The sequence below is a fragment of the Amphibalanus amphitrite genome, unplaced genomic scaffold, assembly GCF_019059575.1.
Source record: "Amphibalanus amphitrite isolate SeventyFive unplaced genomic scaffold, NRLGWU_Aamphi_draft 000029F_arrow, whole genome shotgun sequence".
Lineage (NCBI taxonomy): Eukaryota > Metazoa > Arthropoda > Thecostraca > Balanomorpha > Balanidae > Amphibalanus > Amphibalanus amphitrite.
The window spans coordinates 1,499,583-1,524,789 of NW_024881525.1; the positions used below are offsets into that span (position 1 = coordinate 1,499,583).

Genomic DNA, 25,207 nt, shown 5'->3' on the forward strand with positions numbered 1-25,207 from the left:
AGTGTTTCTCGACTTTGCCCAGCAAGCTCCGAGTGATACGTCTCTGTTGATAGTTGAAGTTACCGAGCTACCTTGCTGTGTCTTGTGTGGTCACCAAATGCGTTTGGCCGATTCGCCCAGCTTGTGGGTTCCCAGTTCTTTCCGAGTCACTCGAGTCACAGATATTGACGGGTACGTGGATCATCCACGGTTAGTTGGCGTCGCATCCGATCATTGTACCTAGCTTTGGGCCAGACAGGATCGCCACCCAGCCCATGTGGCGTCTACTGCGCATTTTACTGAACCTCAACCGGCTTTGGGATAATATCGCTAGCGCTCTGTTGAGCATGGGGATGTTTATGTACTCCAGTCCTTCTCAGTAGCACTTAAGCCAATGAAGTTTCAGATAGTAAGCACAAGCCGTGTTGACCATGCTCAATCAACGAGGTCCGAGCGTGTAGACAATTCGCTCATCGATATACCCTATGCGGTGGTGCTGACCATTCTTTAGTTTTCATTCACAATGAAAGCCCATAAATCTGAATCCATTTTCCCTCGGTTCTCCCTGATTCCAGGACAGCTCCAACAGACTGTTACGCTTAATTCATTTTTTATCAGCTGCTTCCCGTTATCTTCAACGAAGCAGTAGATTAACATTGACTCATGAATAGTTAATATGCCATGCATGAGCTGACCGTTTTGTTACGGGGCAAACAAGTCAGGCATAAGTGGTAATCCTCCATCCTCATCTGGATTCGTTTCAACATGGATAAAAGTGCATGAGTCCTTACAGTTTACTCTGGGATGCCTGGGATGCCGTGGACCCATTGATTTCATTCACAGCCGTTCAACATGACGATCATAATGCGAACTCTCTGCATGTTGCAGCTTCTGACTTGATTCCTACGCATATGTGCACATGCTGCACCTAAGTGGAACACAGCTGCATTTGATTTTGGTTCATAGACAATTGTATCATTAGGCTGGCGTTTACGACATGAATGCTGCACGCCGCGCTAGCCGTGATTTCAAAGCTTTGTCGTTTCGCAGACCTATAAAGTCACTGTGGCGCGGCGTGACCTTAGTCACCTCATTGTTTTCACTAGACGAGGCAATACTAAGCTGAACCGGACAATTTTCCGCTGTGGGAATGGTTGATTGATTTCATTCCAAGTCCGGCATTCGATCGACTGTAAACTTATCAGTATCCCGGCGAAATCTGATGCCCTTGTCGAGTGCTTCTCCCACACGCCTTTCATTTCCTCTCCCGGTTCTCTGGTCTGATGCCTACATTCACGGTTGGCACGAACCAGTGATGATCCGATGTGGGAATTGTCGATCCCGGCTCACCATTGGCGTCATTATCGTCAACTGCGGTGGCTGCCCACAAGGCTGGCGGTCACGTGCCGTGAAGGTCCCGCACTGGGCCGCACTCGGGCGGAAACTGTGCCGCTCGTGCTGAGGCACCCCTGTCCCGACCCCTGACCTCGCCTCCAGGGCTTGACCTCCCACGCAGTGGCCGGCTCTGCGCGACACCTCGTGACCCTTAGTGACCCGATTTGACCCCCGCTAGGCATGATTGCAGGGACACCTTAGAGGGACTTTTGAATAAGTGAGAAATATCCCTCGCATTGTCTAATGAGTCTCGACTACCATTGACGCGTGGCTCACACGTATTACGCACCACACGGCACCTTTCCTGCGCTGCTACACGTCGTCTGACCCTATAGGCCGTGGCTCTTGGTGCGTGCCCTCCGCATACGCCCAGCCGTCAGTTTCTCGCGCTGGGGGCGGGCACCTTATCAGGGTGTTTGAAGGGATTGACGCTCGCGGATTGACGCTCGCTAATCTGACTGCGATGGGCAAAGCAGGGCGCTTCCCAGGGATGATATCATAGATGTTCGTGGTACAACTGATTGGATCTGAATTTTGATCTCTTTTTCCTGGTTAGTTTCCGATAGTTGAAGCCGGAGATGCCAGCGCTGCCGAGCAATGACGAATACCTTATCAAAAAATTTCATCAAGACACTTTGATTTTTACATGAACAAATATATACTTTTTACCTGAAGAAGCCGCTGATGGTCTTAGGATCATGTTAAATGCAAAACGATTCTATTGTAATTTCAGGCGTAAATTACCTTGTTTTCATAGGCGTCCAGTTTCCGTCGCATCGTTTGTCGTGTGCTGGCCGACCAATGACAGGGAGCCGAGACCGGATGTCTAGCGGGAAACCGGTCCGGTTGATTTATTCCGGAAGTTGCCTCCGCCCTCCTGATCAGTAAAAATTCGACAGTGGACTGCACGACAGAGCCAGTTACCTGATGGATCGCGTGGGCCGCAACTGTCCCGGCTATGTTGTGGCCACTGATTGCAATCTGGCACATGCCAAGACCTGCCAAATGGGGAAAGTCGGTCGGCGCGCATTGGCTTCTCATGTCGCGCTCGTGTCCGGCCGGGCGGATCTATGAGGTGACCAGAGGCGGCTGGGCTATATAAGCCCTGAGCGTGTAACTAACGGCACATCACTAAACGTCAACAAAGCGCAAAACGAGTGCAATCGGTAGCTTCGTGACGAAAATAAGCGCATTATCGTGACTGAGTTTGAACGTAATTTCTTCATTTCCATGAACTTTAAACGTAAGACACTTGCCACGACTTGAAGCTATTGCACTGATTAGTTTTTTACTTGAGTTAAGCTTCTCCACCCTCCATTGATCGAGTGCAATATCACGACTTGGGAGTAAATGTCATCATAGCACTCGCCCACCCTGTGCCCCTTCCAAGACTTGAGCCAGCTGAGGGTCACGAAAGGAACGCTCCCGACGCGGCATTCCAGTGATCCTTCTCTTACAGTGACTCTCAGAGGGCCTCTGGTGGACAGCAGGAGCTGCTTTATCACATCGTTGTCACTAATTGTGACAAGCTCTGGCGCGCGTGACTGAAAACCGACGCCGTCTGGCGTTGCTGGCTTTGTTCGCTGTCACCCGTGACACGTGACCCGGCTGCTTCCAATGGAGTTATGGTGTACACCAGGGAAGTGGCCTTGCCCCCGTTTGATATGTCCAGTTAACTTATGTTGTGATGATAAAGTGTGACTGGTAGCGCTCCACTCGAGTGTAACATTAGCCGAGGAGGGCGTGACTGATTATGGCGAGGGCGTCAGTTAGCGGTTCGGCAGCCAGTTAATTTGTCGACCGTTTATTGTTGCGGCGGACAGGCCTGTTGCTGAACAGTAGCCGATATGCTGTACATTGCACAGCGCACGAGGCACATCTTAGCCATGTCACTACCCGGAGCTCTGCCGCTGTGAGTTTATAGTACTTCGCTGACGATGGCGCAACATCTCAGAGCCCGGGCCGCCATGGAGGAGCAGCTGAACGTGCAGGCAGAGACAGCTCTGTTATGTAGAGCTGTGCGGCCGCGGCCTGGGGCGAGCAGCCACCCTCCTCGTGCTCGCAGCTGCAGCCGGTCTCTCAGTTTCCAGTGAACTGCGGAAATAGCGGAGCTCTGCTCTGTTGTCTGTTTGGCCCTGCCGGCGCCGGCGGCAGGTACCCCCGGGCGCGGCACGCTCGCTCGTGGGAAGGGGGCGTTAAACTAAATTAAATGGGCCTCTGGTTGGCACGCCCGTGCTGAATATGCAGAATCGTGCCAAGAAGCGACTAACAGAATCCACTGGCGAGTGTAATACCCACGCTGCGCTGCGCCGAATGACATGAGCCGACAGCTATAACTTCAGTGAATCGACGAGGTTCAACCGAAACAGCGCCATTTCATTTCGGGAAAACAATAAGACCGCGCCGCCACTGCTGAGACAGCCGAGATAAACACGAAATTGGACACTAACTCGGCCGAAAAGAGAGCATTCCCACACTTCTTGCCAAACCAGCAGCCGTCAGGGACGTGGCGTGATTGACTCGAAAGTTATATGGCTGGGAAAGGGTGCGAGCCATTTGGGCGCGAAGTTTATTTAGTCTGACGCTCGGGATGGCGCGGCGGAGCTTCTGCGAACTGTCTCGAACCTGACGAGCCATACCGCTGCTGTGTTTGTTGGGCGCTAAGCTATGCAAATCGATACGTGGGGCGACTGGAGACGAGCCCGAGCAGCTGTCGCGCCGGCCCTATCAATCGGCAGAGAGGCACGTCACTGTCTGTCGGCCAGGGACACCGTAAAGCCGCTTATCGGCGGCCTTGTCCGCCGAAAATACACCGTCCATGAGCGCAGCGCGCCCCGGAGGACAGCCGAAGCGGTGCTGTTCAGAGAGTGGCCCTCAGGACACCTGCTGGTTGTCGGTGTTCGGCGATGTTTGTGGCGCGTGAGGCGTGCAGCGGCACCCGTCGCGACCGCGGTGGCACAGTCCAGTGAGCGCTGAGGTCGCCCCACGCACCGTGTCGGTACGGGGGCAGGGGTGACCCAGGTGATACACCGTGACTAGCTCCGGCACCGAGGTCAGGCACCGTGACGCCGCCAGTGCCCCTTACCCTCCAATCCCACCGCCCCATATCCTCACAATGTGTGTAGCGCCGCTGATTTCAAAGAATAGTGGCCAAATTACATTGCTGCCGGAGATGTGTAATGCGTGTTTCAGTCACACACACACACTGCTGCAGTCTTTGTGAAACCAGTTTTGCGACTGTCGAATGCGTCGTAGTTGAAAGTGTCGTTTCGTGCGACCAAGCGCTGTGATATAATTAGCCGTTCAGGTGGCCCGTCGCCAGCCCATTCAAGGAATCCAGCTGAAACTGGTTTCATCCGCGCAATTTCTGAGATAAGAGTTTTGTATTAACGCGTTACACGTGTCTCTTGAGATGATGTGGTTTCGCGATGTCGAAAAAGCTCCTCTGATGATGCCTTTACCTGTCAATCATTCACTTGAAGTCATCTAAGAAGCCATGTCTTCGCCGTCGGCATTTACGACTAATCCTGTCCTGCCACTCTGTATGAATGGTGCCGGGAAACCGGCATTCTTATCGACCGGATGTGTCGCTGTTCCCGCGGCCTTTCGCAACCGACAACACAGGTTCTCTGCCACCGGACAGCTTTTCTCTATGTCGGCTGACCGAAATCAAACCCGAAAATATGCAATTATCCGTGCCCGTTCATGTCACCAACCGGTACGGGTCTGGTAACTGCCTTTTTATTGCCGCTCTCCTGATTAGTTGCACATTGTTTGCGTTTTTGGCGTCTGTCTGCGACGGCATTGGGGAGGACATGATCTCGCCATGGCCGCGCGGATAAGCCCCGGGAGACGCGACCTCAACACGTTCGGCCGACTTGACAAACATGTCAGCGTGCTGGCCGCGGCTGCTGGCCTTGGTGGCCGCTGGACGGCTTCCTGTGCCTGTCCGAGGCGCTTTTTCCATGTAGTCCGTCGCGTCGGCGCGGCTGCGGTGGGCCACAGGCACGGCGTGACGAGCTCTCCAAGCCGTTTTTGTACTAGTGCCCGTCCGCACACGGCCGCCACACGTAAGTCGTCATTACGAGGACGCTCGGCGGCATTCAGCAGCTCGAGGTTTCAGTGCCGGTCTCGACAGGGAGCCGGCCAGGTGTCCCGGTGATTGTAGTGAGCTGCAGCAGCGCCCGGGGAGGGCTAGCAGGACCTGTGGGCCTTGACAGGCGCCGTCGGGGACTGACAATTGTCGATGGTAGATTCATGTTCCGGCTTGGAGTCTGACGGTGCGGAATGCCGAGCGTATTTACCATCGCATCGGTGGCGTGCTGGGCCGATCGCTAGCGGAAGCGCTACGGCGGTGCTTTTTGCTACGGCGTTGTAGCTTGTCCTGCGCTGGAGCTTCAGCGGCTCCAAACTGACGACCGATTTTTGTCGCCGATCCCCGAGCTGTCAAATTAAAGCAGAACGGGCCTGTTTGGAACTACTTCCCGGGCCCGAATGACAGCAGCTTCCGACGGTGTCTGAATTGCCATCATCGCCAGATCCGGGAAAATTAGTCAGGCCTTCGGGCACCTGTCCATATCGGTAACGTTATGAGTTTCCGATAGTGGGTATGAATCGTGATTGTAAAAATACCATCACGGTCGAACTTGTTAACTCGTTTGATGACATCAATGCTTTAGGAGGGTTCAAACTGAAAGGATGAGCATCTTCTGTAGTCAAGCTGCTGAACTGTGCACAGTGATGTTAACAGCCCTATGTTGGCTGCCTTTCTCATCGCCACCCTGCAGTGCTCTCACGTGTTATCTCTTGTTGTTCCAGTGCCCGCCGTACAGAATGGCTGAAATCTACCGCCCGGTCCGTCCGCCCTACTGGACCCGCCCCGGCCGGCCGCGCCCCGGCCCGGGCCGCTGAGCGCAGCCCGCCACCCGCCGTCGTCTCGCCATGCTCAAGTGGCTGCAGGGCGAGCGGCGCGTCGGCTCCGGCGAGCCGCTGCTCACCGACGACCCGCTGGCGACCATAGCCGGACGGGGACAGCACCGCCGACGTCCCCAGCCTGTCTACAGCGTAACACGGTGAGCACGGGGCGGGACTCGGGGCTGGGCCGCAGTCAGAACGAGCTGCCGAAGGTGGAAGGCCGCCGGAAGCGTTGTACCGCTTGAAGAGCTAAAAGCGTTTTCTTCGTATAAAGCACACACTAAGCGCGCTCTTGACTAAGATATGCATGCGCCATTTCCTGGTGCCGTTTGGACTGTGGGAAATGTGGGTTTGGGTCTGTAGCGTGGGAAGTCTGCCGGCCCTCCTGGCGATAGCGCCCTGTCGGTTAGGTATTTTTGGTTCACCTTCAAGGGTTACCAGGTGATAACCCGGGCTCTCGACGGGTTTGTGGCGGCACCTGACCGCGGCGCCGGCCAAAGCGGGTTTGTGTGCCAGACGCCACCCTGGGGCCAGAAACTGACCTGATTTTTGCTGCATTTACCTAATCTCGCCAAAGTAGTGGCTGTTTCGGCCCGTGTTTGAACAGTAGATTGGCATGCTTCACATGCACGAGCAGCGCCGGCACGATGCGCGTGATGCTGCCCCTTCCTGGGCCTCCTCAAATGGCCGGCGCTTCCTGAACCGTTCTGGTTAGATACACAACCATTTAGACTGGTTACATCACCATCTGATCTAGCCAGAACAGGCGCCCTCTGTTGCATCGAAATCAGCTACATCTGGCATATTTTCTGAGTCTAAAAACAGCGTTATTGCTTACACAAGCCTGCTTTTTGGTGTCATGTACGTATAGATAATTGGGCTAAGTAGTTCTGGTAAATTGTAGGAACTGTATCTGATTTCCTAGTACCTGGCATTTCATGAAAAGTCCTGCCTTTGACCGTCCTTGAACCACAACCTGCTCACCAAAAATAACCACATTTCGGAGCCATACATGCAATATGAAAGTAAGCAGCTTCATTTTTACTGCAAATGCATTCAAAACTGTCGAAGCGCCTTCCTAGGAAGCGGTCTGGAACCGCAATGTCTACACGCCAAGGAAGCACGTTCGCAACTACCCTGTTCGCGAAGAAGGTCCACGTCTAGTTGCGGCACTGCTGCTCTGAAAGAAGCGTCTTATCAGCCGTCAATGGACAGTCAGTACCCGTTTTAACTCAGATCGATGAATGAATGCCGACAACTCGGTGAATAGGACACGCGCTTTCACTGATATCCTTCGGTCTTCACTCTTCAGCAATATATCCAAGCATGTCACTTTTTCTTGTTCCGTTTCCGACGCTCCAGCACACACCCGTCTTTTCACGATGAATGAATGACAACTTGACGACGAAAATCGCCCTATATAGGGTACACAGTGTAGGATAATGTCACTGCATGCCTCCTCCGCTGCTAATTTTTCCCAAAGTTCTTTTCACGTAGAAAAGAGGGATATGATACCATTGCCTCACTTTTGTTTGATGTTTGTTTAATTTGAGGCATTGAAGACTTTCCATATAATAACATATTCTACCTTCAATCTTCATACATTCCACTCTGTGCATACCAATAAGGATCACAAATAATAATAAAAAAACACTTATGAAAACCTTGTGATAACACTACACGTTTTCAGTAATTATAAAAGAACTTCTGCCTTGAAGGGCTGTCTCTGCCACTTTGATAATTAATTTAATCCCGGCTGATCTCATGTCGAAAGGACTCTCCCGTGTAATTCGCCGATTATATAATCCCGTCTCTCAGCTACTCTTGAAGAGTTAGGGCTGAAATCCCTGTTTGATGCCAACGCTGGATGTGTTTAAGGCGCGCTTCCTGAATTTTAAGATGCGACTTTATGGCTGGCGGCGAGGACAGTGCCACGCTTTCTTCATATGGTCGCAGTCTGACGTCATTTCCATGGATTACGAGGCTGCACCCTGCTGTGTAGCTGCGACACCGGGGATCTGATGCTGTTCAGAGACACGTTCCGACGCTTTTTGTTTATTTATGGACCCAGGTGGTTCGTGAGATGTCGACGATAACTTCCAGATGTAGCCATCTGCCCTTTAGCAGGACAATGGCATGCAACGTTGAGTGCTGGGGTGACGCCCCGACCACTCCTCTTGAAGAAAGGGACGTCTGAGATGTGTACCACAAAGTTACTTTAGCCCTTGTCAACACTGCACGCCGAGAGGCAGAGGCCGGAGTGCAGTGGCCATATCTCCAATCTCATTTGTAAGCTGAAAAACATAAATCAATTGCTTACCTATATTACAGTGTTGAGGTCACCCACATTTGAATACGAGAGTGCATTTTTCCTTGCTGTCGCTAGTTCATGCAGATGTCAGCCATCGCTGGGCGCTTCCTGTCATCTTTGACGCATCCACGGGCTTGCATGCTTGCTACGCGTTCACGGTTCGGCACCCGCCACCCACACATCACCATCATAAGGCTTCCTAGCGCCCGGTATTGTCCGCCAAACACAATGGCCGGCGGACTCCATCCCACCGTCTCGGATGTCAGGCAAAGCCGTCTCTCACTGCACCTGCTGCCTCCGTGCGGCTTCTGCCGCGCTGAAGCTGCTGGCTAAGCTCTCCGAGACGGCCACTCCTCAGTCGCCGCCATGATGCGTCGGATCATGTCTATCGTGACAGCTTGGAAGAAAGTCCCGGCATTAATATGTGCGGCCTCACTCTGTGGTCGACAAGACTGCACAGTGATTTGCGATTTCGGTGCTGCTCTTTTACCCTCGGAGTAGTCCTGGCAGCCATGCATGCCATGTCAGCGCAATATCCAGTCTCACAGCAAAGTGGATTCTCTGAAGAGGGATTTCATCTGAACGCCGATCTGCTCAGCCGTCCAGTTTTCAGCTTTAAATAGACATTGTCTGCGCTCTACAGGATACTCAACGAAGATCTACTGTCGCCTGTTCACAAAATGAAATACATTGCCCTGGCATAACTTCAGAATCGCTTAAAATCCTTTAATTGTGAACGTTTCCATGCCACTTCGCTGTTACACATGCTGATGCTCTGACACTGGAAAGAAGGAACCCCAAAACGCAATGGAAGACGCTTGCGATTAGAACTTTAAAATACCACCAATCCCCGCCAAAGCTGAACTGTTATCTCGCGTTGGAAGCATTTCGGTTCTTATGAACTTTGCCAAAATACCGAATAATAGCCCAGATAAAATGTTTTACCGTCTGGGAATGTTGATACTTCATTACCCACACCACACGCGACCAGCATCGTTCAAGGCCCACGAGCTGTGTGTCTGGTCCGTTTGACCACCAACCCCTCGAGAGCCCGCTCTCGAGCGTCACGACACTCCCTGGAGCCCTCTCTGACGCCGAGCGGCGTCACGCCTCTCTCAGCCGATCCCCTCGACCCGTTAACCGCACGTCAAGCACTGTCTGTGGAGCACGGCCGCGCCAGGGGCGCTCCTACAGACCGCAACAGCCCCGGTGCCGGACACGGCTGGGCCGGCCACAGGGCGTGGTCACTGCCACGACATGAGTCACTGCATCGTGGTCGTGTTCCAGTTTAACGCGCACGCGGTGCGAAATTTCTCGCGGAAATGACCTTCCGCCTGACGGCTCCTCCCAGTTGCGGCGTCGCGCGTGGGTGACCACTCGCCCGCCTTACGAGCCTCGCTTGTTCCTCAGTGTGGCGTGGTCAGTTATTGCGTGAGTCACAGGGTGCGTGCGTGGATAGCTGTCGCATTAGCGGATAAATTAGGTGCTGCGGACTATACAGTTGCGGACACGAATCACTTGCGAACGCGAGTACGAGACGTTGGGAGGAATGCAATTAGGCGTTCTTATGGTCAAACTGTTGTCATTAGGTTTATCATTACGATTAACTGTTCGATTTTCTGTATGAAAGAGGAACACTATGCCCGAGGTTCCTACTCGGTCGGTAATGGAGGCCTGCTTAATATGTTGAGGCTGGATGGTCATTGATTATTACCCTGAACAGATTAATTTAACATCCAATGGGGGTTGCACGGCTGAGTAAGTCTCGAGTGCGGCGGCACCACTGCCAGCACCTCCCTCCGCTGCGGCCCGCCAGACGAGGCCGTCAGGGCTGACCCTGCGCCTTTGTCCGACGGTGATGGCCCGTGAAACGGCCTGCCTTATCGGCCAATTAGCAGCGCAATCGGCCGGCGCCTGGTGCTGGCAGCTACTGGGCACCGCCTCCCCTGCACCCAGCTGCCGACCCCCGCTGAGTCGCCATCCTTTCTGACAACGAACGTGACCCCGCATATACGATCAGCCGCGCTCCCTGCACACGGGCGAACAGCGTGCAGCGCTGCGCGTCTGTGGCCGCCGTGATTGACCGGTGTCCTTCCTTCCTCGGCAGGGTGAACCCGCTGTACAGAGAGGGACCGACGGTGCTGACAGCCCCCGACGGCCGTGGAGACGCCGAGCTCAGTGGCGACTACATCCTGCCGTACTCGCCGGCGTACGAGCCACCCGGCTCGCCGGAGTACGCCCGGCCCGTCTCCGCCGGCGATAGCGCCCCGGGTGGAGACCTGGATACGGAGCGGTTGAGCGTGACCTCTGCGGGTCCCGCCCGGCGACCAGCGAGGACCCCGCCACCGCCGCCAGCGCCGCCGCCACGCAGGGCGCTCCAGCTGCGGCAGAGCCATGGCTGGGCCGGCCTAGATGTGCTCAAGATGGATAGCGAGTTCGTGAGTGGGATGTCTGTAAACCTGGCGAGACTGAGACCCAAGCCCGGAGAGGAGCGCAGGACGACGTCGTCACGGCAGAGGACGGCAAGGAAGGCGGCAGTCAGACGAAGGCCGCCATCCCGCCAGACGCTCGTGGCAAACCCCGAGTTCGTCAAGAGCGTCGTGGTGACGACGATTAGCGCGCAACCGGCAGAGTGTCCGAAAACAACCATCACGAAAAATTCAGAGTATGTGGTGTTCATTGGATTCAGGTGTCGCCACACGAAGTCGGTTGCGCCGCCATCATCCAGCAACGCTTGTCCCAACATCACCGTTGAGCTGAACCCTGTCTTCGTCAAAAGAATCTCTCCGAACTGTCGTCATTTGCAGGACGCTCCATCTCATCGAGATTGGACCAAAAGTCTTCCTGCGCCATCATTCGTCATCGGTTCTCCTTCGCAGGCCCCATCTTTCTTCATCTCATCTCCCAAGAACGAAGTTCCTGCCCTCCGTTCATCTGCGCCACCGCTGGACACAGGCCCAGATTCCATCGTCACAGACTCTCTCCTCGTACTGACTTCTCCCGAACTTTCCCCGGCGGCCACGCTGCATCCGCGCCCCCTGACTCCCGCCCTTTCGTTTGGGGACCAGCTAACCCCTGACCATGTCCTGGCTCAGTTCAGTCAGGTCATTGCCAACAGTCGCTCTGTGTCGCTGGTCCGCCGTGCCGGCAGCGACGCGCGATCTTCGGCGGGCTCGTCGACAGGCTCGGTGGGCTCGTCGCAGGCGTCGCGCGGCTCTGGCCGACCCGACCCGGCCCTGGCCGCCGCGCCGGTGGCCTTCGTCACCGACCTCTGGCAGCGCTCCGGGCTGCGCACCAACGGCCGCAAGCTGCTGGTGAACGAGGAGGGCGAGGAAGAGACGTGGCCGGATGCTGGCGGCAGGCGGCCCAGCGACGGTCGCACGCCGTCGCCGCCTGTTCCTCCACGGCTGCCCATCAGCCACGGCTGGCTCCAGCGGCTGGCCGAGCTGCCCGGCCTGCGGCCGACGCCCACCGTCCGCGCTGCCGAACCTCTCGACCCGAACGCCCTCACGGCTGTCGTGGTCGAGCCGGCTGTAGCCACGGCGCCCTCGGGCCCGGCCAGCGTCCCCTCGGGGCGGCACGTCAAGTTTGCTGGCGCTGACGGCGACTTCCGACTGGGTCCGCCGTCTCTGGGCGCCCCCGAGCAGCAGCGCCTGTGGAACACCTACTACGGCGCCGGCTCCGGCAGCGGCTACGGCGCGCTGCAGCCGGCGCCGCTCCATCTGCAGGAGGTGAAGAGAGCCGCCGGTCTTCATGTGAGTGCGCGCCCGGCCGCCCGACGGCGAGCCTAGAGCTGCCAGTCTCTGTATGTTTGTGTGTTGATGTGGCGATGTGTTGCTGGAATGTCTCGGGAAATACGGAAATGACTGTTTGTGTGGATCATTTTGGGCCAATGGGGAGCGACTGAACTGATGAGGTCACAGAGTGACCGTTTAGGTGACTTGACGTGAGACATAAATGACGCGTGACGACCGATCCGGAGCCCCGTTGGGATGAGCTGCATGCGGAGGGTGACAGGTGGTACGGATGCCAAGCTCTGCCGACATGTCACTGCCGTTGTGTGGTTATTGTTTACCCGCCTTTTTCTTATAGTGTTTGATGTAGCTGTAAACCCTGTTCGGGGCTTTTGTATAGCATATCGCCGAACAGACTTCAAACAAACGAGGACAATAGTGTGATGTCCAGTGCGAGGAAAGAGCATGCTGCTACCTTTTGACCCTTGCTCATTTGTACATAAAACTCACGTTGTTAATGTTGATGTTGACGTTAAGTGGTGCTTTTTCCGTCTCTTATTGTCAGCTTTACCTTTCTTGAGTAGACGTCTTACGAACGGGATAGTTTCGCCAATGGGACATACTATGTCAGTTATACGGTATTCGCCGTGATTACATATTTCGAGCATGTTTTGTGTGGATGACCAATAATAATAAGCATTCATCAAAATAAAGTTGTCGTTACTAGCAGTTAGCTGACGCGAAGCGTACTGGAACTGTAGCAAAACAAGCTCTGAACTCTACGCATCATGTCGTTAACTCATCCACCTATATGGTTAGGGTGAATGCAGCCACTCCCATCTTTTACGGACACAGAAAGTTAATGTTTAGGGCAGCATTCCACACCAATAGTTGTACAAAAGCCAACCATGTCGCGCTTTATCAACTCAGTTTGGCAGCATGCATGCGCCTAATTACATTACCTTTGCGACTGAACGTTTCTTGAAATATGAAAACTCCATGTGCATGCTTTCTCTGGCTGGGTTTCATTCGACGAGCGACTGCTTTCGACTTATTGGACCAACATTGACGTGACATCTCATTGACTGTTGAACCGGCTTTATGCATCCGTTTGCGAGTGTTAGACGCCGGCGCACGTGTAAACGACTATCAGCATGACGACCTTCCCTGTTGCGTGCCTGACAAACATTTTCTAATGCGCCGATGGGCTAAACATGACTTGTCTAGTTGATGAAAAACTTCGAAGCTGCATGCTGATCCAATTCAAAGAAACGAGAGAAAATTAACATATTGGCCCTGGTGATGTCCTTGGAGTGTCTGGCTATACTTCTTCGCCGAAAACTCGGTCGGTGCCTATACAACAATTTCCAAGTCATAAAAAAACAGATGTGTACCTACTGGGTGAAATTTGTCAATTACTGCTAACTGCTAAGTGTTAACTTTCGACTGCTCTTCTTTCACTGCCGACCTAGGTGACCTGTCTAACCCGCTTAGCTACTGTGCGTGTCTGTAACCCAGCTTCCATGTGTCTGCTAACAGCTCTCGCCTCTCTGTCGCGCTTGCCTCTCTTACTAACCCCGCGCCGCCCCGACTCGCAGGACCGCAAGGTGAGCGAGTTCACGCTGGACTCGCGCGGTGCCTCCGCCCTCAAGGAGCGGGCCGAGGCGAGCCGGCGCACCCGGCGTCTGTGGCGGACTGCCGTCGTGGTACTCGTGCTGGCCGCCCTGGTTGGCAGCATCATGCTCATCAGCTGGTACTGCACCAAGGGCAGGCACCTGTTCGGCGCCCTCTAGCCGTCCGGACCCGCGCGCGGATCGTGGTGAACGAGCCAGTCGCCTCCGTGGCTGGCACAATGTCGGCCGCCGCCTTAGCGGGTCCAGCCGCGGCAGGAGCCGGCTCGACTTTTGAGCGGCTTGGCTGAATGTGCTGCATTCGTCACAGTGTCGACATATTTTTGTACTTGTGTGCCAATGCGCTGTTTCCGAGCGCCAATGCCTGAAGGTATTAGACTCGGTTAGGCGACCTGGCACAAATTGCATTCGAAAACGTGTGCATCTCAGCATTTTATCGTGTATAAAGTATCGCGTCTCGTCTTACTTGAAAGGATTAAGCTTCAGTCATCTTCGTTATGTCGGAATCTCGAATTTGGAAACCCCAGTCATTCACTCGTACTTTTCTGTAGTTATTCTGTTTTCTCCTCCCACGCGAGCGACTGCTTTGGTAAATATGCTTTACTCGCTGTTATCCGCCTTGTACATTGTTCTTTCATCATGACGTCATTGAATCCTGAATGTGACGCCGCACTTCAGTCCATAATAACCATAATCGCTAGTGTACCCTACGACTTCCTTGAGGAGTTTAAAAAGTGTATGGCTCTGTGTTTGTACGAATGCTAAAGCTCGCATTAGATTACGTTTCGCTAAAGGAAAGCTTTTTAACCTCTGACGAGTGACGATATCACAAACAGTCTAGAAGCAGCCGGACTAGCTAGAACGCTAGAGAACATAAACGCCTCACGATTTTTCATTTTAAGAAGGATGCTTCTCCGTCTTGCGTCTGTATTGTAGTCTTCCCCAGCTGCCAACAACACGTTTGATACTGCATATATCGTATTTCTCGCTTCTCTTCCCCCAAAACCAGTCGCGGACGTTGCTAGCTTAGCGGTAGCTTAGCTGTTTTGAGCCGGTGTGTGCCGAGGACCGGCCGCGCGAGGTGCGGCCCAGTTGGTTCGTGTAATGACCGACAGATGTCTCTGTACGGTCTGCCGGGACCATCGTGCCGTCTCATGCTACGCCCATGTGAGCGTAGTTTTGTATGATATTTATTTGTATTGCATATGTTGATAATAAACAACGAAAGCTGATGCACTCTATCTACTGGTATCTGCATTAGTTTTGATCTTTGAAATGGGAGTGGAACCTCCATCCTATTCAGTGGGAATCGGGATCCAGCGACAAAATAGAACCACAATCACACATGGCAAACAGGAGAGACCTTTGTGCCAATGGCGTGGCAACACAGCTACAGTGGCATCATGGCTGAATCTATACTAGAATCGCAGTAATTTGTTACTCTATAGGCCGCCATAATGTCCCAAAGGTTACATAGAACATAATAGGGAAATGGGTGTGAGCTCCCCATGCAAGTGTGTCCAGTATCAAAGCTCATTACCCTTGCGAAACGATGCCAGAAAGAGAAGGCATGTAAAAAGCATTTTAGGTCTTATCCATCATCCTGCATTAAGTTTCAGTTTCTGATGTGGGATGGGAAGCCGTAGCATTTCTGCAATGCTGCATACTACCGATCGTTACCCCGGACAATTATATGGTCGATTTAGGCAGCGCCTATAGCTACCCAATACCCACGGTCTTCTCAACTTTTGAGCAGCCTGCAGGCCCCTGGTGGCCGAATGGTCCTACTTATAGTTCGTAACTTGGCCGCCAGGTTTCACTTATGGGACCACCCTAGTGTTAATAAGTTGAGCTGCAGGTGCAGAAAATAAGACCGTAGTCCGTAGCTGAACGATTTTCGGAAAGTGTCGTGTCATCGATTGCAAACAGACGGATGCTCTCAGAGTCCAGCCACAACCAATCACTGACCTGTTCACGGACGGGTGGGTCGGGGTCAGACCTGGGTCAGTGCTGGCAGCAGAGGTCACTGGCGGGGATGTCAGTGCTGACAGCAGAGGACACTGTCGTTGTCGGGGCGGTGGCCTGAGCCCCAAGGCCAGGGTAGGTCAGGCAAGGTCAATGAATGCGGTACAGACCATAAGTGAGCGCTAGTCTGAGGGCCAGTGGAGGGCGTCGAATCCAGGGTCAACAATGCAATGAAAGCCGAGAGCAGAGACCTGAAACCCCATACGTACCCCACAGTTGGAGTGGAGCGACGCCAGTGGAGTGGAATCGAATAGTTCTGTCAGAAAAATGTCGCCAAGTGCCGATAGAGTGGAAAGCAAACACGACTTAACGGTGGACGAGAGCAATGCGAGCTAGTCCCGGCGGCGAAAATATACGGAGAATATCAAGTGCCACTGTTGTTGATGGCCGGTCAAGTCTCGACTAGCGCCTTTCTTGCAAAGTCTAGACGCCAATGCACCGTATAATAATAACCGGGCAAAGGCCCATCACACAGGCGAGTTAATACGGTTAAGACTGAGAATATTTTGCAAGGGAAAGCTTTCAAAAGGACTCGCTTTACAAAACAACCTTAGGAATGAAACCTAACAATACCAAATCTCAATGCGCAGTCAGTGAGCGGACCATCCCGCCCCAGTGACCGTCCCGGATCGAGTACCGCGCGGCGCCGCACCAGACCGCCGGGTCACTTCTGTGACGTCACGACGCCCGGGGCTATACGTATACGGCCGACTACGAGCCCAATAGACCGGCACAGACCGCAGCCAGCCGCTGATTGGTCGTTGTCCTTCAGTGTGTCGCAATCCTATCTGATCCTGTCAAGGCTTTCGGATATCTTATAATAATGATGCAACAAAATTGTAATGGAGGACCGTTTTCCCCTTTCTTGAGAAAGCATTCTTCTGCCAGTGTTATATTCACCTTTTATAACGTTTGGATGTTATTGGTACTCACATAAAAAATGACGTCTCCTTGACCTAAGGAAAAAAAACAAGATTTACTGTATACAAATTACAGTATCACACCGGTGCATCGGTCTATGTGGTTTGTTGAAGAGACCTCAGGTGCTAGATGAAAGGAAATTCGGTACGTACTTACATATTACATATGTGAATGTATTTGCAATAGCCATTAGCCAATGCGTTCTATATGCCACATTTCTTGACCCGGGAGGGTCCATCATGAGGAGCCTCGTCACCCGAGCATATTTGCAGTAGGTAGCTCTCGAACGCTTTGAGATAAAAGTATAAAACTTTTAGTGCTTTCCTCTTAACAGCTTTCACATCTTCCAACAGTTAAAATTAAACCTAGCCTCCTCATCCTGGTGCTGCCACAGGGTCAACCTGAGGCCAGTTTTACCAACAGAATAATAGCCGTCTGCCGGAATTTTTTTGCCTAAAGACCGCTTCACACACCGATAATGAAACGGTAAAGCCCTATCCGCTTACGTGCCCATCGCGTGCCCATTTACGTGCCCATTGACTTATAGGTCACAAAAATTGAACTGAGGCCAGTTTTACCAACAGAAAAATAGCCGCCTGCCGGAATTTTTTGCCTAAAGACCGCTTCACATACGGAGCGAAAACGCGACGGGCACGTAAGCGAATATGACTTCACCGTCACCGTATGTGAACAGTGAAGCGGTCTTTAGACAAAAAATTCCGGCAGGCGGCTATTTTTCTGTTGGTAAAACTGGCTTCTGCTCTTCTATTGGACCAAAACAAATAAACAATCGAAGATCGGGATGCAGGTAAACATGACACACTGAATCGAAAAATTGCACCCGTGATCTCCCTCTTTATGACTCTGAGGTCATCTCAAGTCGCGAAACATCTCTGGCAGTTGTTTACAATAGCTTTAGATAAAACATGCTAGACCGATCAAAATACCCTTGTTGCGTTCAGCTAAACAATATAAATCGACTGATATGCAGCATGACCTTTTCAATGAACTTGAGGTCAAATTTGAAAGCTGACCTTTTCAGGTCAACTTATTGTTCATTCGACACATCTCGACGCGAGAAACGCGATGCCGGTAAAATTAACGTAATACAACGTAATAATTAGGGGCTAAACGGCGGAGGATTCACCAGCCTTCTCCCAATACCTATTAGCTGGGAGCGAATGTATAAAACCGATTGGTGCTGCTATAATAATGTCCCTGCATAGTAAGCCAGCCTACTGTTGTTCGTCTCCTTGGCGTCTCATCACAGGACCACGAAGCGCCGCCTGCAACGTTATTAGCTTATGATCGCTGCTGGCGCTCGGTCCGCTCGTGACCCTGCGGACGGGGACCGCTCCGGAGAGTCACGATCGACCCGCAGCGTCACCTGGCGGTCACCGGCGCCGTCAGGCAGATGGAGCCACTTGTTACTGGATGCCGCCCCGGTCGGCAAGATCGCCGCCGACCACGGGAACTTCAGGAATCAGGATGGAACGGTTTCCAAGATTCTGCATAAACGACGTAGGAGCTAAGTATGGAATCTTGCGATCATCGTGCGTACAGCTCGTCACAGATTGTCAGCGACAAAAACTGTGCATACCATACCACCTCAAACAGTTTAACGATCTTCCGGTTGACTCAGTGAGTCGTGATCGGTGAATCCCACACTCGTGACCTCTGGCCGTTACGTCGCCCTGCCTGCTACCGTAGCCGTCTTTTTGCCATCGCACCGGTGCGTTACACCACAAGAACCACGGATTTAAGCGCGCGGCAGATGCGTTCGCGAGCATTTTCCTGTGAGTGCTGGTGCACGGCGCCGATTGCGACATGACGCTGCTTCCCATCACGGTGACCACTCCTCTGGGAGTGAAGAAGGTGGCGCTGCTGCTGCCGTACGTCGTGTCGCAGCGCTACAAGTTCTTCTCGCTCTTCATGTTCGGAGGCGCGTTTCTGCTCACAGCAGGAATGCTCAACAGTTATAAGCTAGCTTCAAGTAATGTCAGCCTGTTTAATTTAGCAGCAACAACGACAACGACAACAACAACGACAACGACGACGACCACAGTGGCGCCGGTAGGTGGCAGCTCTGGTGGGTCCGCGCGGGGGCGCTCAGGTGACAGTACCTGCTGGTGGGTCCACGCAGAGAGCGCTCTGGCGGCAGCACTACACTGGTGGGTCTGTAGTCTTTAGAGGGTTCTCTGGTGCGTACCAGGTCTCACAAAAGAACAGCAATGCGGTAGTGAGGCCAGGGCACTACCGTAGCTCCTAACCAGACCGTTTTGCCGCTCAGATAATTACGTTTTCATTTTCCAACTGCTGTCCAATTTAGCTACCTATTGCAAGTTTGCATAGTACGCATATTTATATCGCGTTTTAGACAGCATCTGTGTCCCGTGTCGACCCTCTGACATTCGTTCCACCGTTCACCGCGACCTGACCTCCCTCTCATTTTCACAGCGAATGGCGATCTGCTACACGGCCCAATTCAACTCTGCCCAGGCCAACGAGTACTTTGTGCTGACACAGAGAGACGGAGAGCCCGTCATGCTTCAGGGAAACGCCTTCGGTGACCTGGTAACTGACACAGCCACGCCTCTCTTCCTGAAGCCAGGAGGTGACGAGAACTGTGCCATGGACTCGCTGGAAACGCTGGCCTCCAGTGGCACATTTGATCTTAGTGAGGTGAGACGGAGGGAGGGAGGGGTTGGAGGTGGGGGGGGGGGGGGTGGGGGGCTGTTGCTGTTTTGGAGGGCTCTGGGTACAAATGGTGTCTCTGTACCCGCGTGTGTGAATTTATTGAGATGCCGGTGAGCAAAGGGTAACCGTTAGTGACACAGTTTTAGAGAATCACCTGACTTGAGACTGGAGTGGCGATGAGTTGTCAATGTAGTTTGCAAATGCAAAGTGTCTGAACAAGTGCATCATAAGCTCTCTTCACCTAAAACCGAACCCGTGCCTTGGCGCATTTTAACTGACATTTGATGTCACCGGATAACACAAGAGTCAAGACTGTAAAATTGGTTACCAGTGGCTCCGTCTCTCAACGACGCATACACTAGGTTTTTTCCGTGAAGCTCTAGCTCAATTAGGGACGAAACGACAAGGGGTTTCTATCAAATCCCCTCCCCAATCGGCCGAGGCGCTAGACAAAAAAAAAAAGCGATAGGTCCGGAGAGGGTTAAACGTCTTAATGACAATACCGGGTATTCAGAAACTTGTATTAAATGCTGAATCAGTAAATTCTGAACTTAAAATAATTTAATTCTGATTCATTCGTTTATTCGTCCCTTTCGCATTTAAAACTTACTTTTTTCCAGACTTCTGAATGCTATATTGAATGTACGAGTATAATTACCTTTCATAACGCTGAACCTAATAACTCTAGCAAAGCTGTTATCAAATAAATGCAATTCAATGATAACCTACCGATAATATTGTTGCGGAGCACAATAATTAATTTGCCGTTCGTAAGAAGCAAAGTATTTGAAACGTTTCGCCTGTGGCCTTAGTTTCGCCCCGCAGATCGGCTTTTACGTGATTGGTTCTACTTCTTATTAACTTGCCGTTAATTGCACATTACAAATTTACAATTGCATACTACATATCAATGGCGCCACGTTTCGCTTTCTGTCATCCAAATCCGCAGCAAAATTTGTAATGACTAATGAATATAGTACCTAATAAGTGACCTGATGTAGCGAATAAGCGACACGTCGGGTATTACTACATTTAGGAATAACGATTATCTATCAAACAACAGTTTACATAGTGCCTCTCATGGCTGCTTGCTAACTTTCAACATTTACTTGACAATTGCATCCTTCTGCCAAGTGTAAGAAATTATGAAATACTTTAAATTATTTGAACTTCTTAGCTTTTAGTTTTCACCAAGCTAGTTTTCATCAGTTTTACGACACTCGTTATTTCAAACCCGTTTTTATTAGCAATTTGTAGGTACTTGACATTCGGTGAGATATTCAGTAGCTGAACTCTCATAAACAAACTGGTAAGACAATACTGGATAACATTAGCATTCTGTCGATAGTGTCTGAGTCGGGAATCGGGATGGAGCCCACAATAAATCATTACTAATTGGATTATCACGAAACGGGCGTGATTTTTCACATGAGAATCAGTTGTGGTAGGATTACAGACAAGGCGTCATTGCACAATGACAATAGGATGCAAACGAATGCAGTGACCATGTTGTCATATACCTCACCTGACAGTACCCACTACTTCTATTCACATATGTTAATGCATTCACATGCTCCGAAAGTGCTTGGGAAATAGCGTAAAAATAACAAAGCAAAAGAAGTAGGTTTTCCGGTGGAAAGAGCAGATGGTCATTAGCGATGATGGTTGATTATTGATAGGTTTTCACAAGGCTTTTCATAATTCATTCACATATTGTCCTCTGCTATTTTAACGAATGCCCTCTCACTTTCGAGATGGGAAGAGGTCTTTGGCTATAATATACCCACTGATCTGAAATATCACATCAAACGCAACACACAAAAACAGTGGATGTAAATATTTACATCTTTCTCTGGTCATCGAAGGTAATGAGAGATCACCGGAGGGTTTCGGCAATAACTTTTGATATAGATGTGCAACAGAACAATGGAAACACCTTGGATGTGTTCAGGTCATTGATACGGAGCGCATGTAACAGTGCTTCTTCCTATCAGGTGGTGACATTACCCTTTGGTCAAATTTGTTAACGATCTTTCAAAGTCAAAATTTTGTTCGCTTCACGCGTTTTGACGAGAGAAACACGATACACAAGCAAAATAATTGTCACAAGATTTGTGTCGAAAGTTATAACAAAAAATCAACAATCACGTCATTTTTTGTCCCATATAAGACAAATCATCCTAGGTCAAATCTAGAACACATTGGTGGAAAAGCTACAAGATAGCTATCATAGTTTTCATACGACACTGTTGCTCTTTGACGAGATGTATGGACCAAATTGAGCCAGAATGTCTAAATCGGGAAAATTTTACCTTTCCTGACCTTTGGGCTCTGGCGACCTGACCCTTAGCCTGACCGATAAAGTCAAAAGAGTCCTTAATCCATAATTATTTGGCGTTCTTTCGAATGCCGCCTACCTCGCGTGGCGTCACTATATTGGGTCCATGAGCGGAGTTAGAAGGGAGGCGTAAAATGTCCCCGCGTCCTGATGTATGACGATCTGACCACCGCTCTCTGGCGCGGATCGAATTCATCCCCCTCCCCCGGCCCCATCTCACCGCTATGGAGCCAATGAAATGCTCTGCGCTAATTATCATAATGAGCATAGGTTTTCAATGAGAACCTCATATTGTATGCGGCCAAGTCCCACTTGTGAGTAAGTAATACGATTTAATGTTTTTCTCCGTTCGCGACATATAACTGGACAAACAATAAGAAAGACAAGCAAAGTCTCTCAACAGAACGGCTAACATCGAGTTTTTTTTTCAGAGCAGTCCTAACCAAATGTTCAAATATGTTGAACTAAAATTTTATATAAATTTCTGGTTTTAACGAAATGCACCAAGTTTTGAAGATGCGTCATGCGATTAGGTGTGTGCCTATTTTGTGATGACCATCTGAAACGTATCGTCTTACCGTGCCTTGCAGTTTGTATACGAATATCAATGGCTTATTTAGCATGGCGACTGATGCCTATCTTCATAGCTGAATGTTGCATGGTTTTATAGCTGGTTGATATGCGCTTCAGTCGAGACTCGAGTATGAACTCCTAAGACCGCTGCAGATCTAAACTTGACAGCAGTGTTGACCCGAAAATAAACCTTCCCACTCGTGATCATGATCCCATTTCCCACCCCTCGGTTCAGAAAGTCCTACGTTCTCAGACCCCTAACCATACGTGACGTGACGGCTTCGTGGTGCTGAGACGTGACGTCCTCGTGCAGTGCTGTGACGTGACGGCCTCTGCCCCCCCCCCCCCCGACAGATGATGTACTCGCTGACGTTCCCGAGCACGTACTCGATCACCAATGGCGGCACCGACCTGAACGGCATGAACATCTCGCTCAACAACCTCAACAACGGCTGCTGTACCATCCAGAGGATATTCTAAACACCCGAGTTGTGCGGAGCGATGCTAAAGCGATGTGGCGACTTATGTATTTAGTAGCTAGTGCATGCTATGACAGCAGTTTGCACCTCGGTGTGGATAAAATTGGAGCTTGAATGCTGCGGAAGGGAGGGTTGTTCGTTTAGGTATTCGTCACGGGTTGCGCTGATGTCTGTGAGGCAGCTCAAGTTGTGTGTGTTTGGTCATAACCCTTTGCAGATTTGCCATCATTAGACTAGTTGGTAAACTGAACGAGTTATTGTCAATGCGTTTAGCTGCTGGCTGCCGTAAGGTTGGTGTACTATTGTTGTGTTTGTGTGGCTGCATAACGAACTGTACCGTGTACAGCACGCGCACGTTTTCTCTGGGCATTACACAGAATCATGAGGAAATCATGTAGTGTTTTCAGTCGAGGCCAGGCAGACCACCGAGTAGGTGGTACACCAGCGTCGTGGCGGCGCATGGCGCAACGCCTTAGCAGCCCCGGCGCCGGAGCAGCGTCGGCGCGAGCGCACACCCTGAGGTGAGGGCCGGCGCGCACAGCAACTGCCGCAGTGGCAGTGGCACAGAGCACGCATAGGAACCATTTGCTCAGACCTCGCATCAACATGAGTTGGCGCGCCGAGCCACAGCGTCATACAGTGTCCAGCCGCCGCCGTCGGCACTCAGAAATCACTCACGTGGCCGAGATACTTGTTATTCACATGTCAGACACGCCTTGCAGCCAAACACCATCACATAATTATTATAAAGCTATGACGCGTTGCGAGCGTTCGTCTGAGATTGCGACCCTCGCTGGCGTCGCCGTTTGCGGCGGATCTCTGCCCGCTTGTTGCGGTCTCGCCTCCGCTTCTTCCGGCGCCGGTTTGAGCGGCGTTTCACCTCACACCGACACCCACTCCGTATTCGGATAAGGTCCAATACTTTGTTGCCACTGATGTCCAGTACTGCGTACGAGTACGAGTACTCCTGCGCGCACCGGTGGCGGCGGCGCGGCAGCGGCTGAGGGCCCCGAGTGTCACACGAGCGTTCAAAGAACACCTGCTTGAACTCGTCGCTGGCGTAGAGCAGCGCCAGGCTGCCGTCGCGCCGCGTGCCCGCCTTGGGGCTGGTGCGCTCCTCCACCGCCGGGCAGCAGACGGAGAAGTCACCCGAAGGCTGGGCGTAGCGGCGACGGCCGTGCTCGAGCTCGATGCGCTCGCCCGACTCCTGGAGGTCGCTGGGCAGCTGGAGCGGAGCAGAGACGGGCAGCTGTGGGCTCCGGCGGCGACTGTGCCTGTCGAGAGCAGACGACAGGTCAGAGTCGGTACATACGGGAGCTCAGACACAAACAGACCAGAGGTTAGGCTCGGTGCATACGGGAGGTCAGACTCGGTACATACGAGAGGTCAGACTTGAGCACACTCGAACAGACCGGAGGTCAGACTTGAACAACAAGCGGGCGGCAAACTCGGTAAGAGCATATGGGAGGTAAGACTCGAACACACTCGAACAGACGGCAGGTCAGACTCAGTAGGGTCAGAACCGAATTACATAGTTGGTGATCAGACTCGAATAGACGAGAGGTCAGACTCTGTAGCCCAGTCAGCGGGTAGACACACACAGACGGTCGTCGGCGAAGGGTGTAACCCTTGCATGGTTTCAGCAGCGTTTCCACTTGATTCATGATATTCATCGGCCATCGCTAATGCTTAGAAGGTATCACAACTTATATGAACCGGATGGGATAATTGGAAGTTGTAGTTATGTTTTATGATTTGACGTTTGGGAAATAAAAGGTGTAGTTATAATCAAAACTTCTAATCCACTGGACACAAAACGATCACTTTCGCCAGATTGACCTTGTTTATGTACTAGCCTAAACTGTCTTTCCTGCAATTAATTATGCTCATTAACATACAATATGTAATGATAACACACTCATTAGTTTCCTCTCAAAATGAATGACTCCACTTAGGGAGGCATAAACTTGGATTTCCACATTATCATGTCTACACATTACACATTATCATTCACTGTGCAAACATTTACAACCCTATTAGCTAATTCGGTGTTAAAATTATGCAGGATATTTGACATGATGTTGCGGCAACTAAGCACTTATGAATAATCATAGAGACTCCGCAACCTATAATGAATGCACTCCCATCGTCGTCTCTCATGTATGACCAGATTCATGCCTTCTGCGGCATCTGTCATGCCTAGCCTGGCA

At 51.6% G+C, this 25,207-nt stretch overlaps 3 protein-coding genes across 3 annotated transcripts in view; 2 read left to right on the plus strand and 1 right to left on the minus strand.

Annotated features, from left to right (window-relative positions):
• The window catches only part of LOC122365887, a 36,024-nt gene extending 20,828 nt beyond the window's left edge, over positions 1-15,196 (plus strand). Inside the window, exons 2-4 of the mRNA XM_043337497.1 lie at positions 6,193-6,446; positions 10,707-12,354; positions 13,932-15,196. Of these exons, the coding sequence (XP_043193432.1) occupies positions 6,316-6,446; positions 10,707-12,354; positions 13,932-14,126 (1,974 nt within the window). The 5' untranslated portion in view covers positions 6,193-6,315 and the 3' untranslated portion in view covers positions 14,127-15,196. The remainder of the gene's footprint in view (positions 1-6,192; positions 6,447-10,706; positions 12,355-13,931) is intronic.
• Positions 15,197-18,457: 3,261 nt separating this feature from the next.
• On the plus strand, positions 18,458-23,387 carry LOC122366022. The gene is made up of 3 exons (XM_043337779.1): positions 18,458-18,983; positions 19,368-19,592; positions 22,873-23,387. Exons 1-3 carry the CDS (start codon positions 18,738-18,740, stop codon positions 22,996-22,998), a joined length of 597 nt encoding a protein of 198 aa, XP_043193714.1. The 5' UTR covers positions 18,458-18,737; the 3' UTR covers positions 22,999-23,387.
• Positions 23,388-23,676: 289 nt separating this feature from the next.
• LOC122366020 overlaps positions 23,677-25,207 on the minus strand; it is a 74,045-nt gene continuing 72,514 nt past the window's right edge. The window contains exon 5 of the mRNA XM_043337762.1: positions 23,677-24,271. Within this exon, the coding sequence (XP_043193697.1) occupies positions 23,749-24,271 (523 nt within the window). The 3' untranslated portion in view covers positions 23,677-23,748. The remainder of the gene's footprint in view (positions 24,272-25,207) is intronic.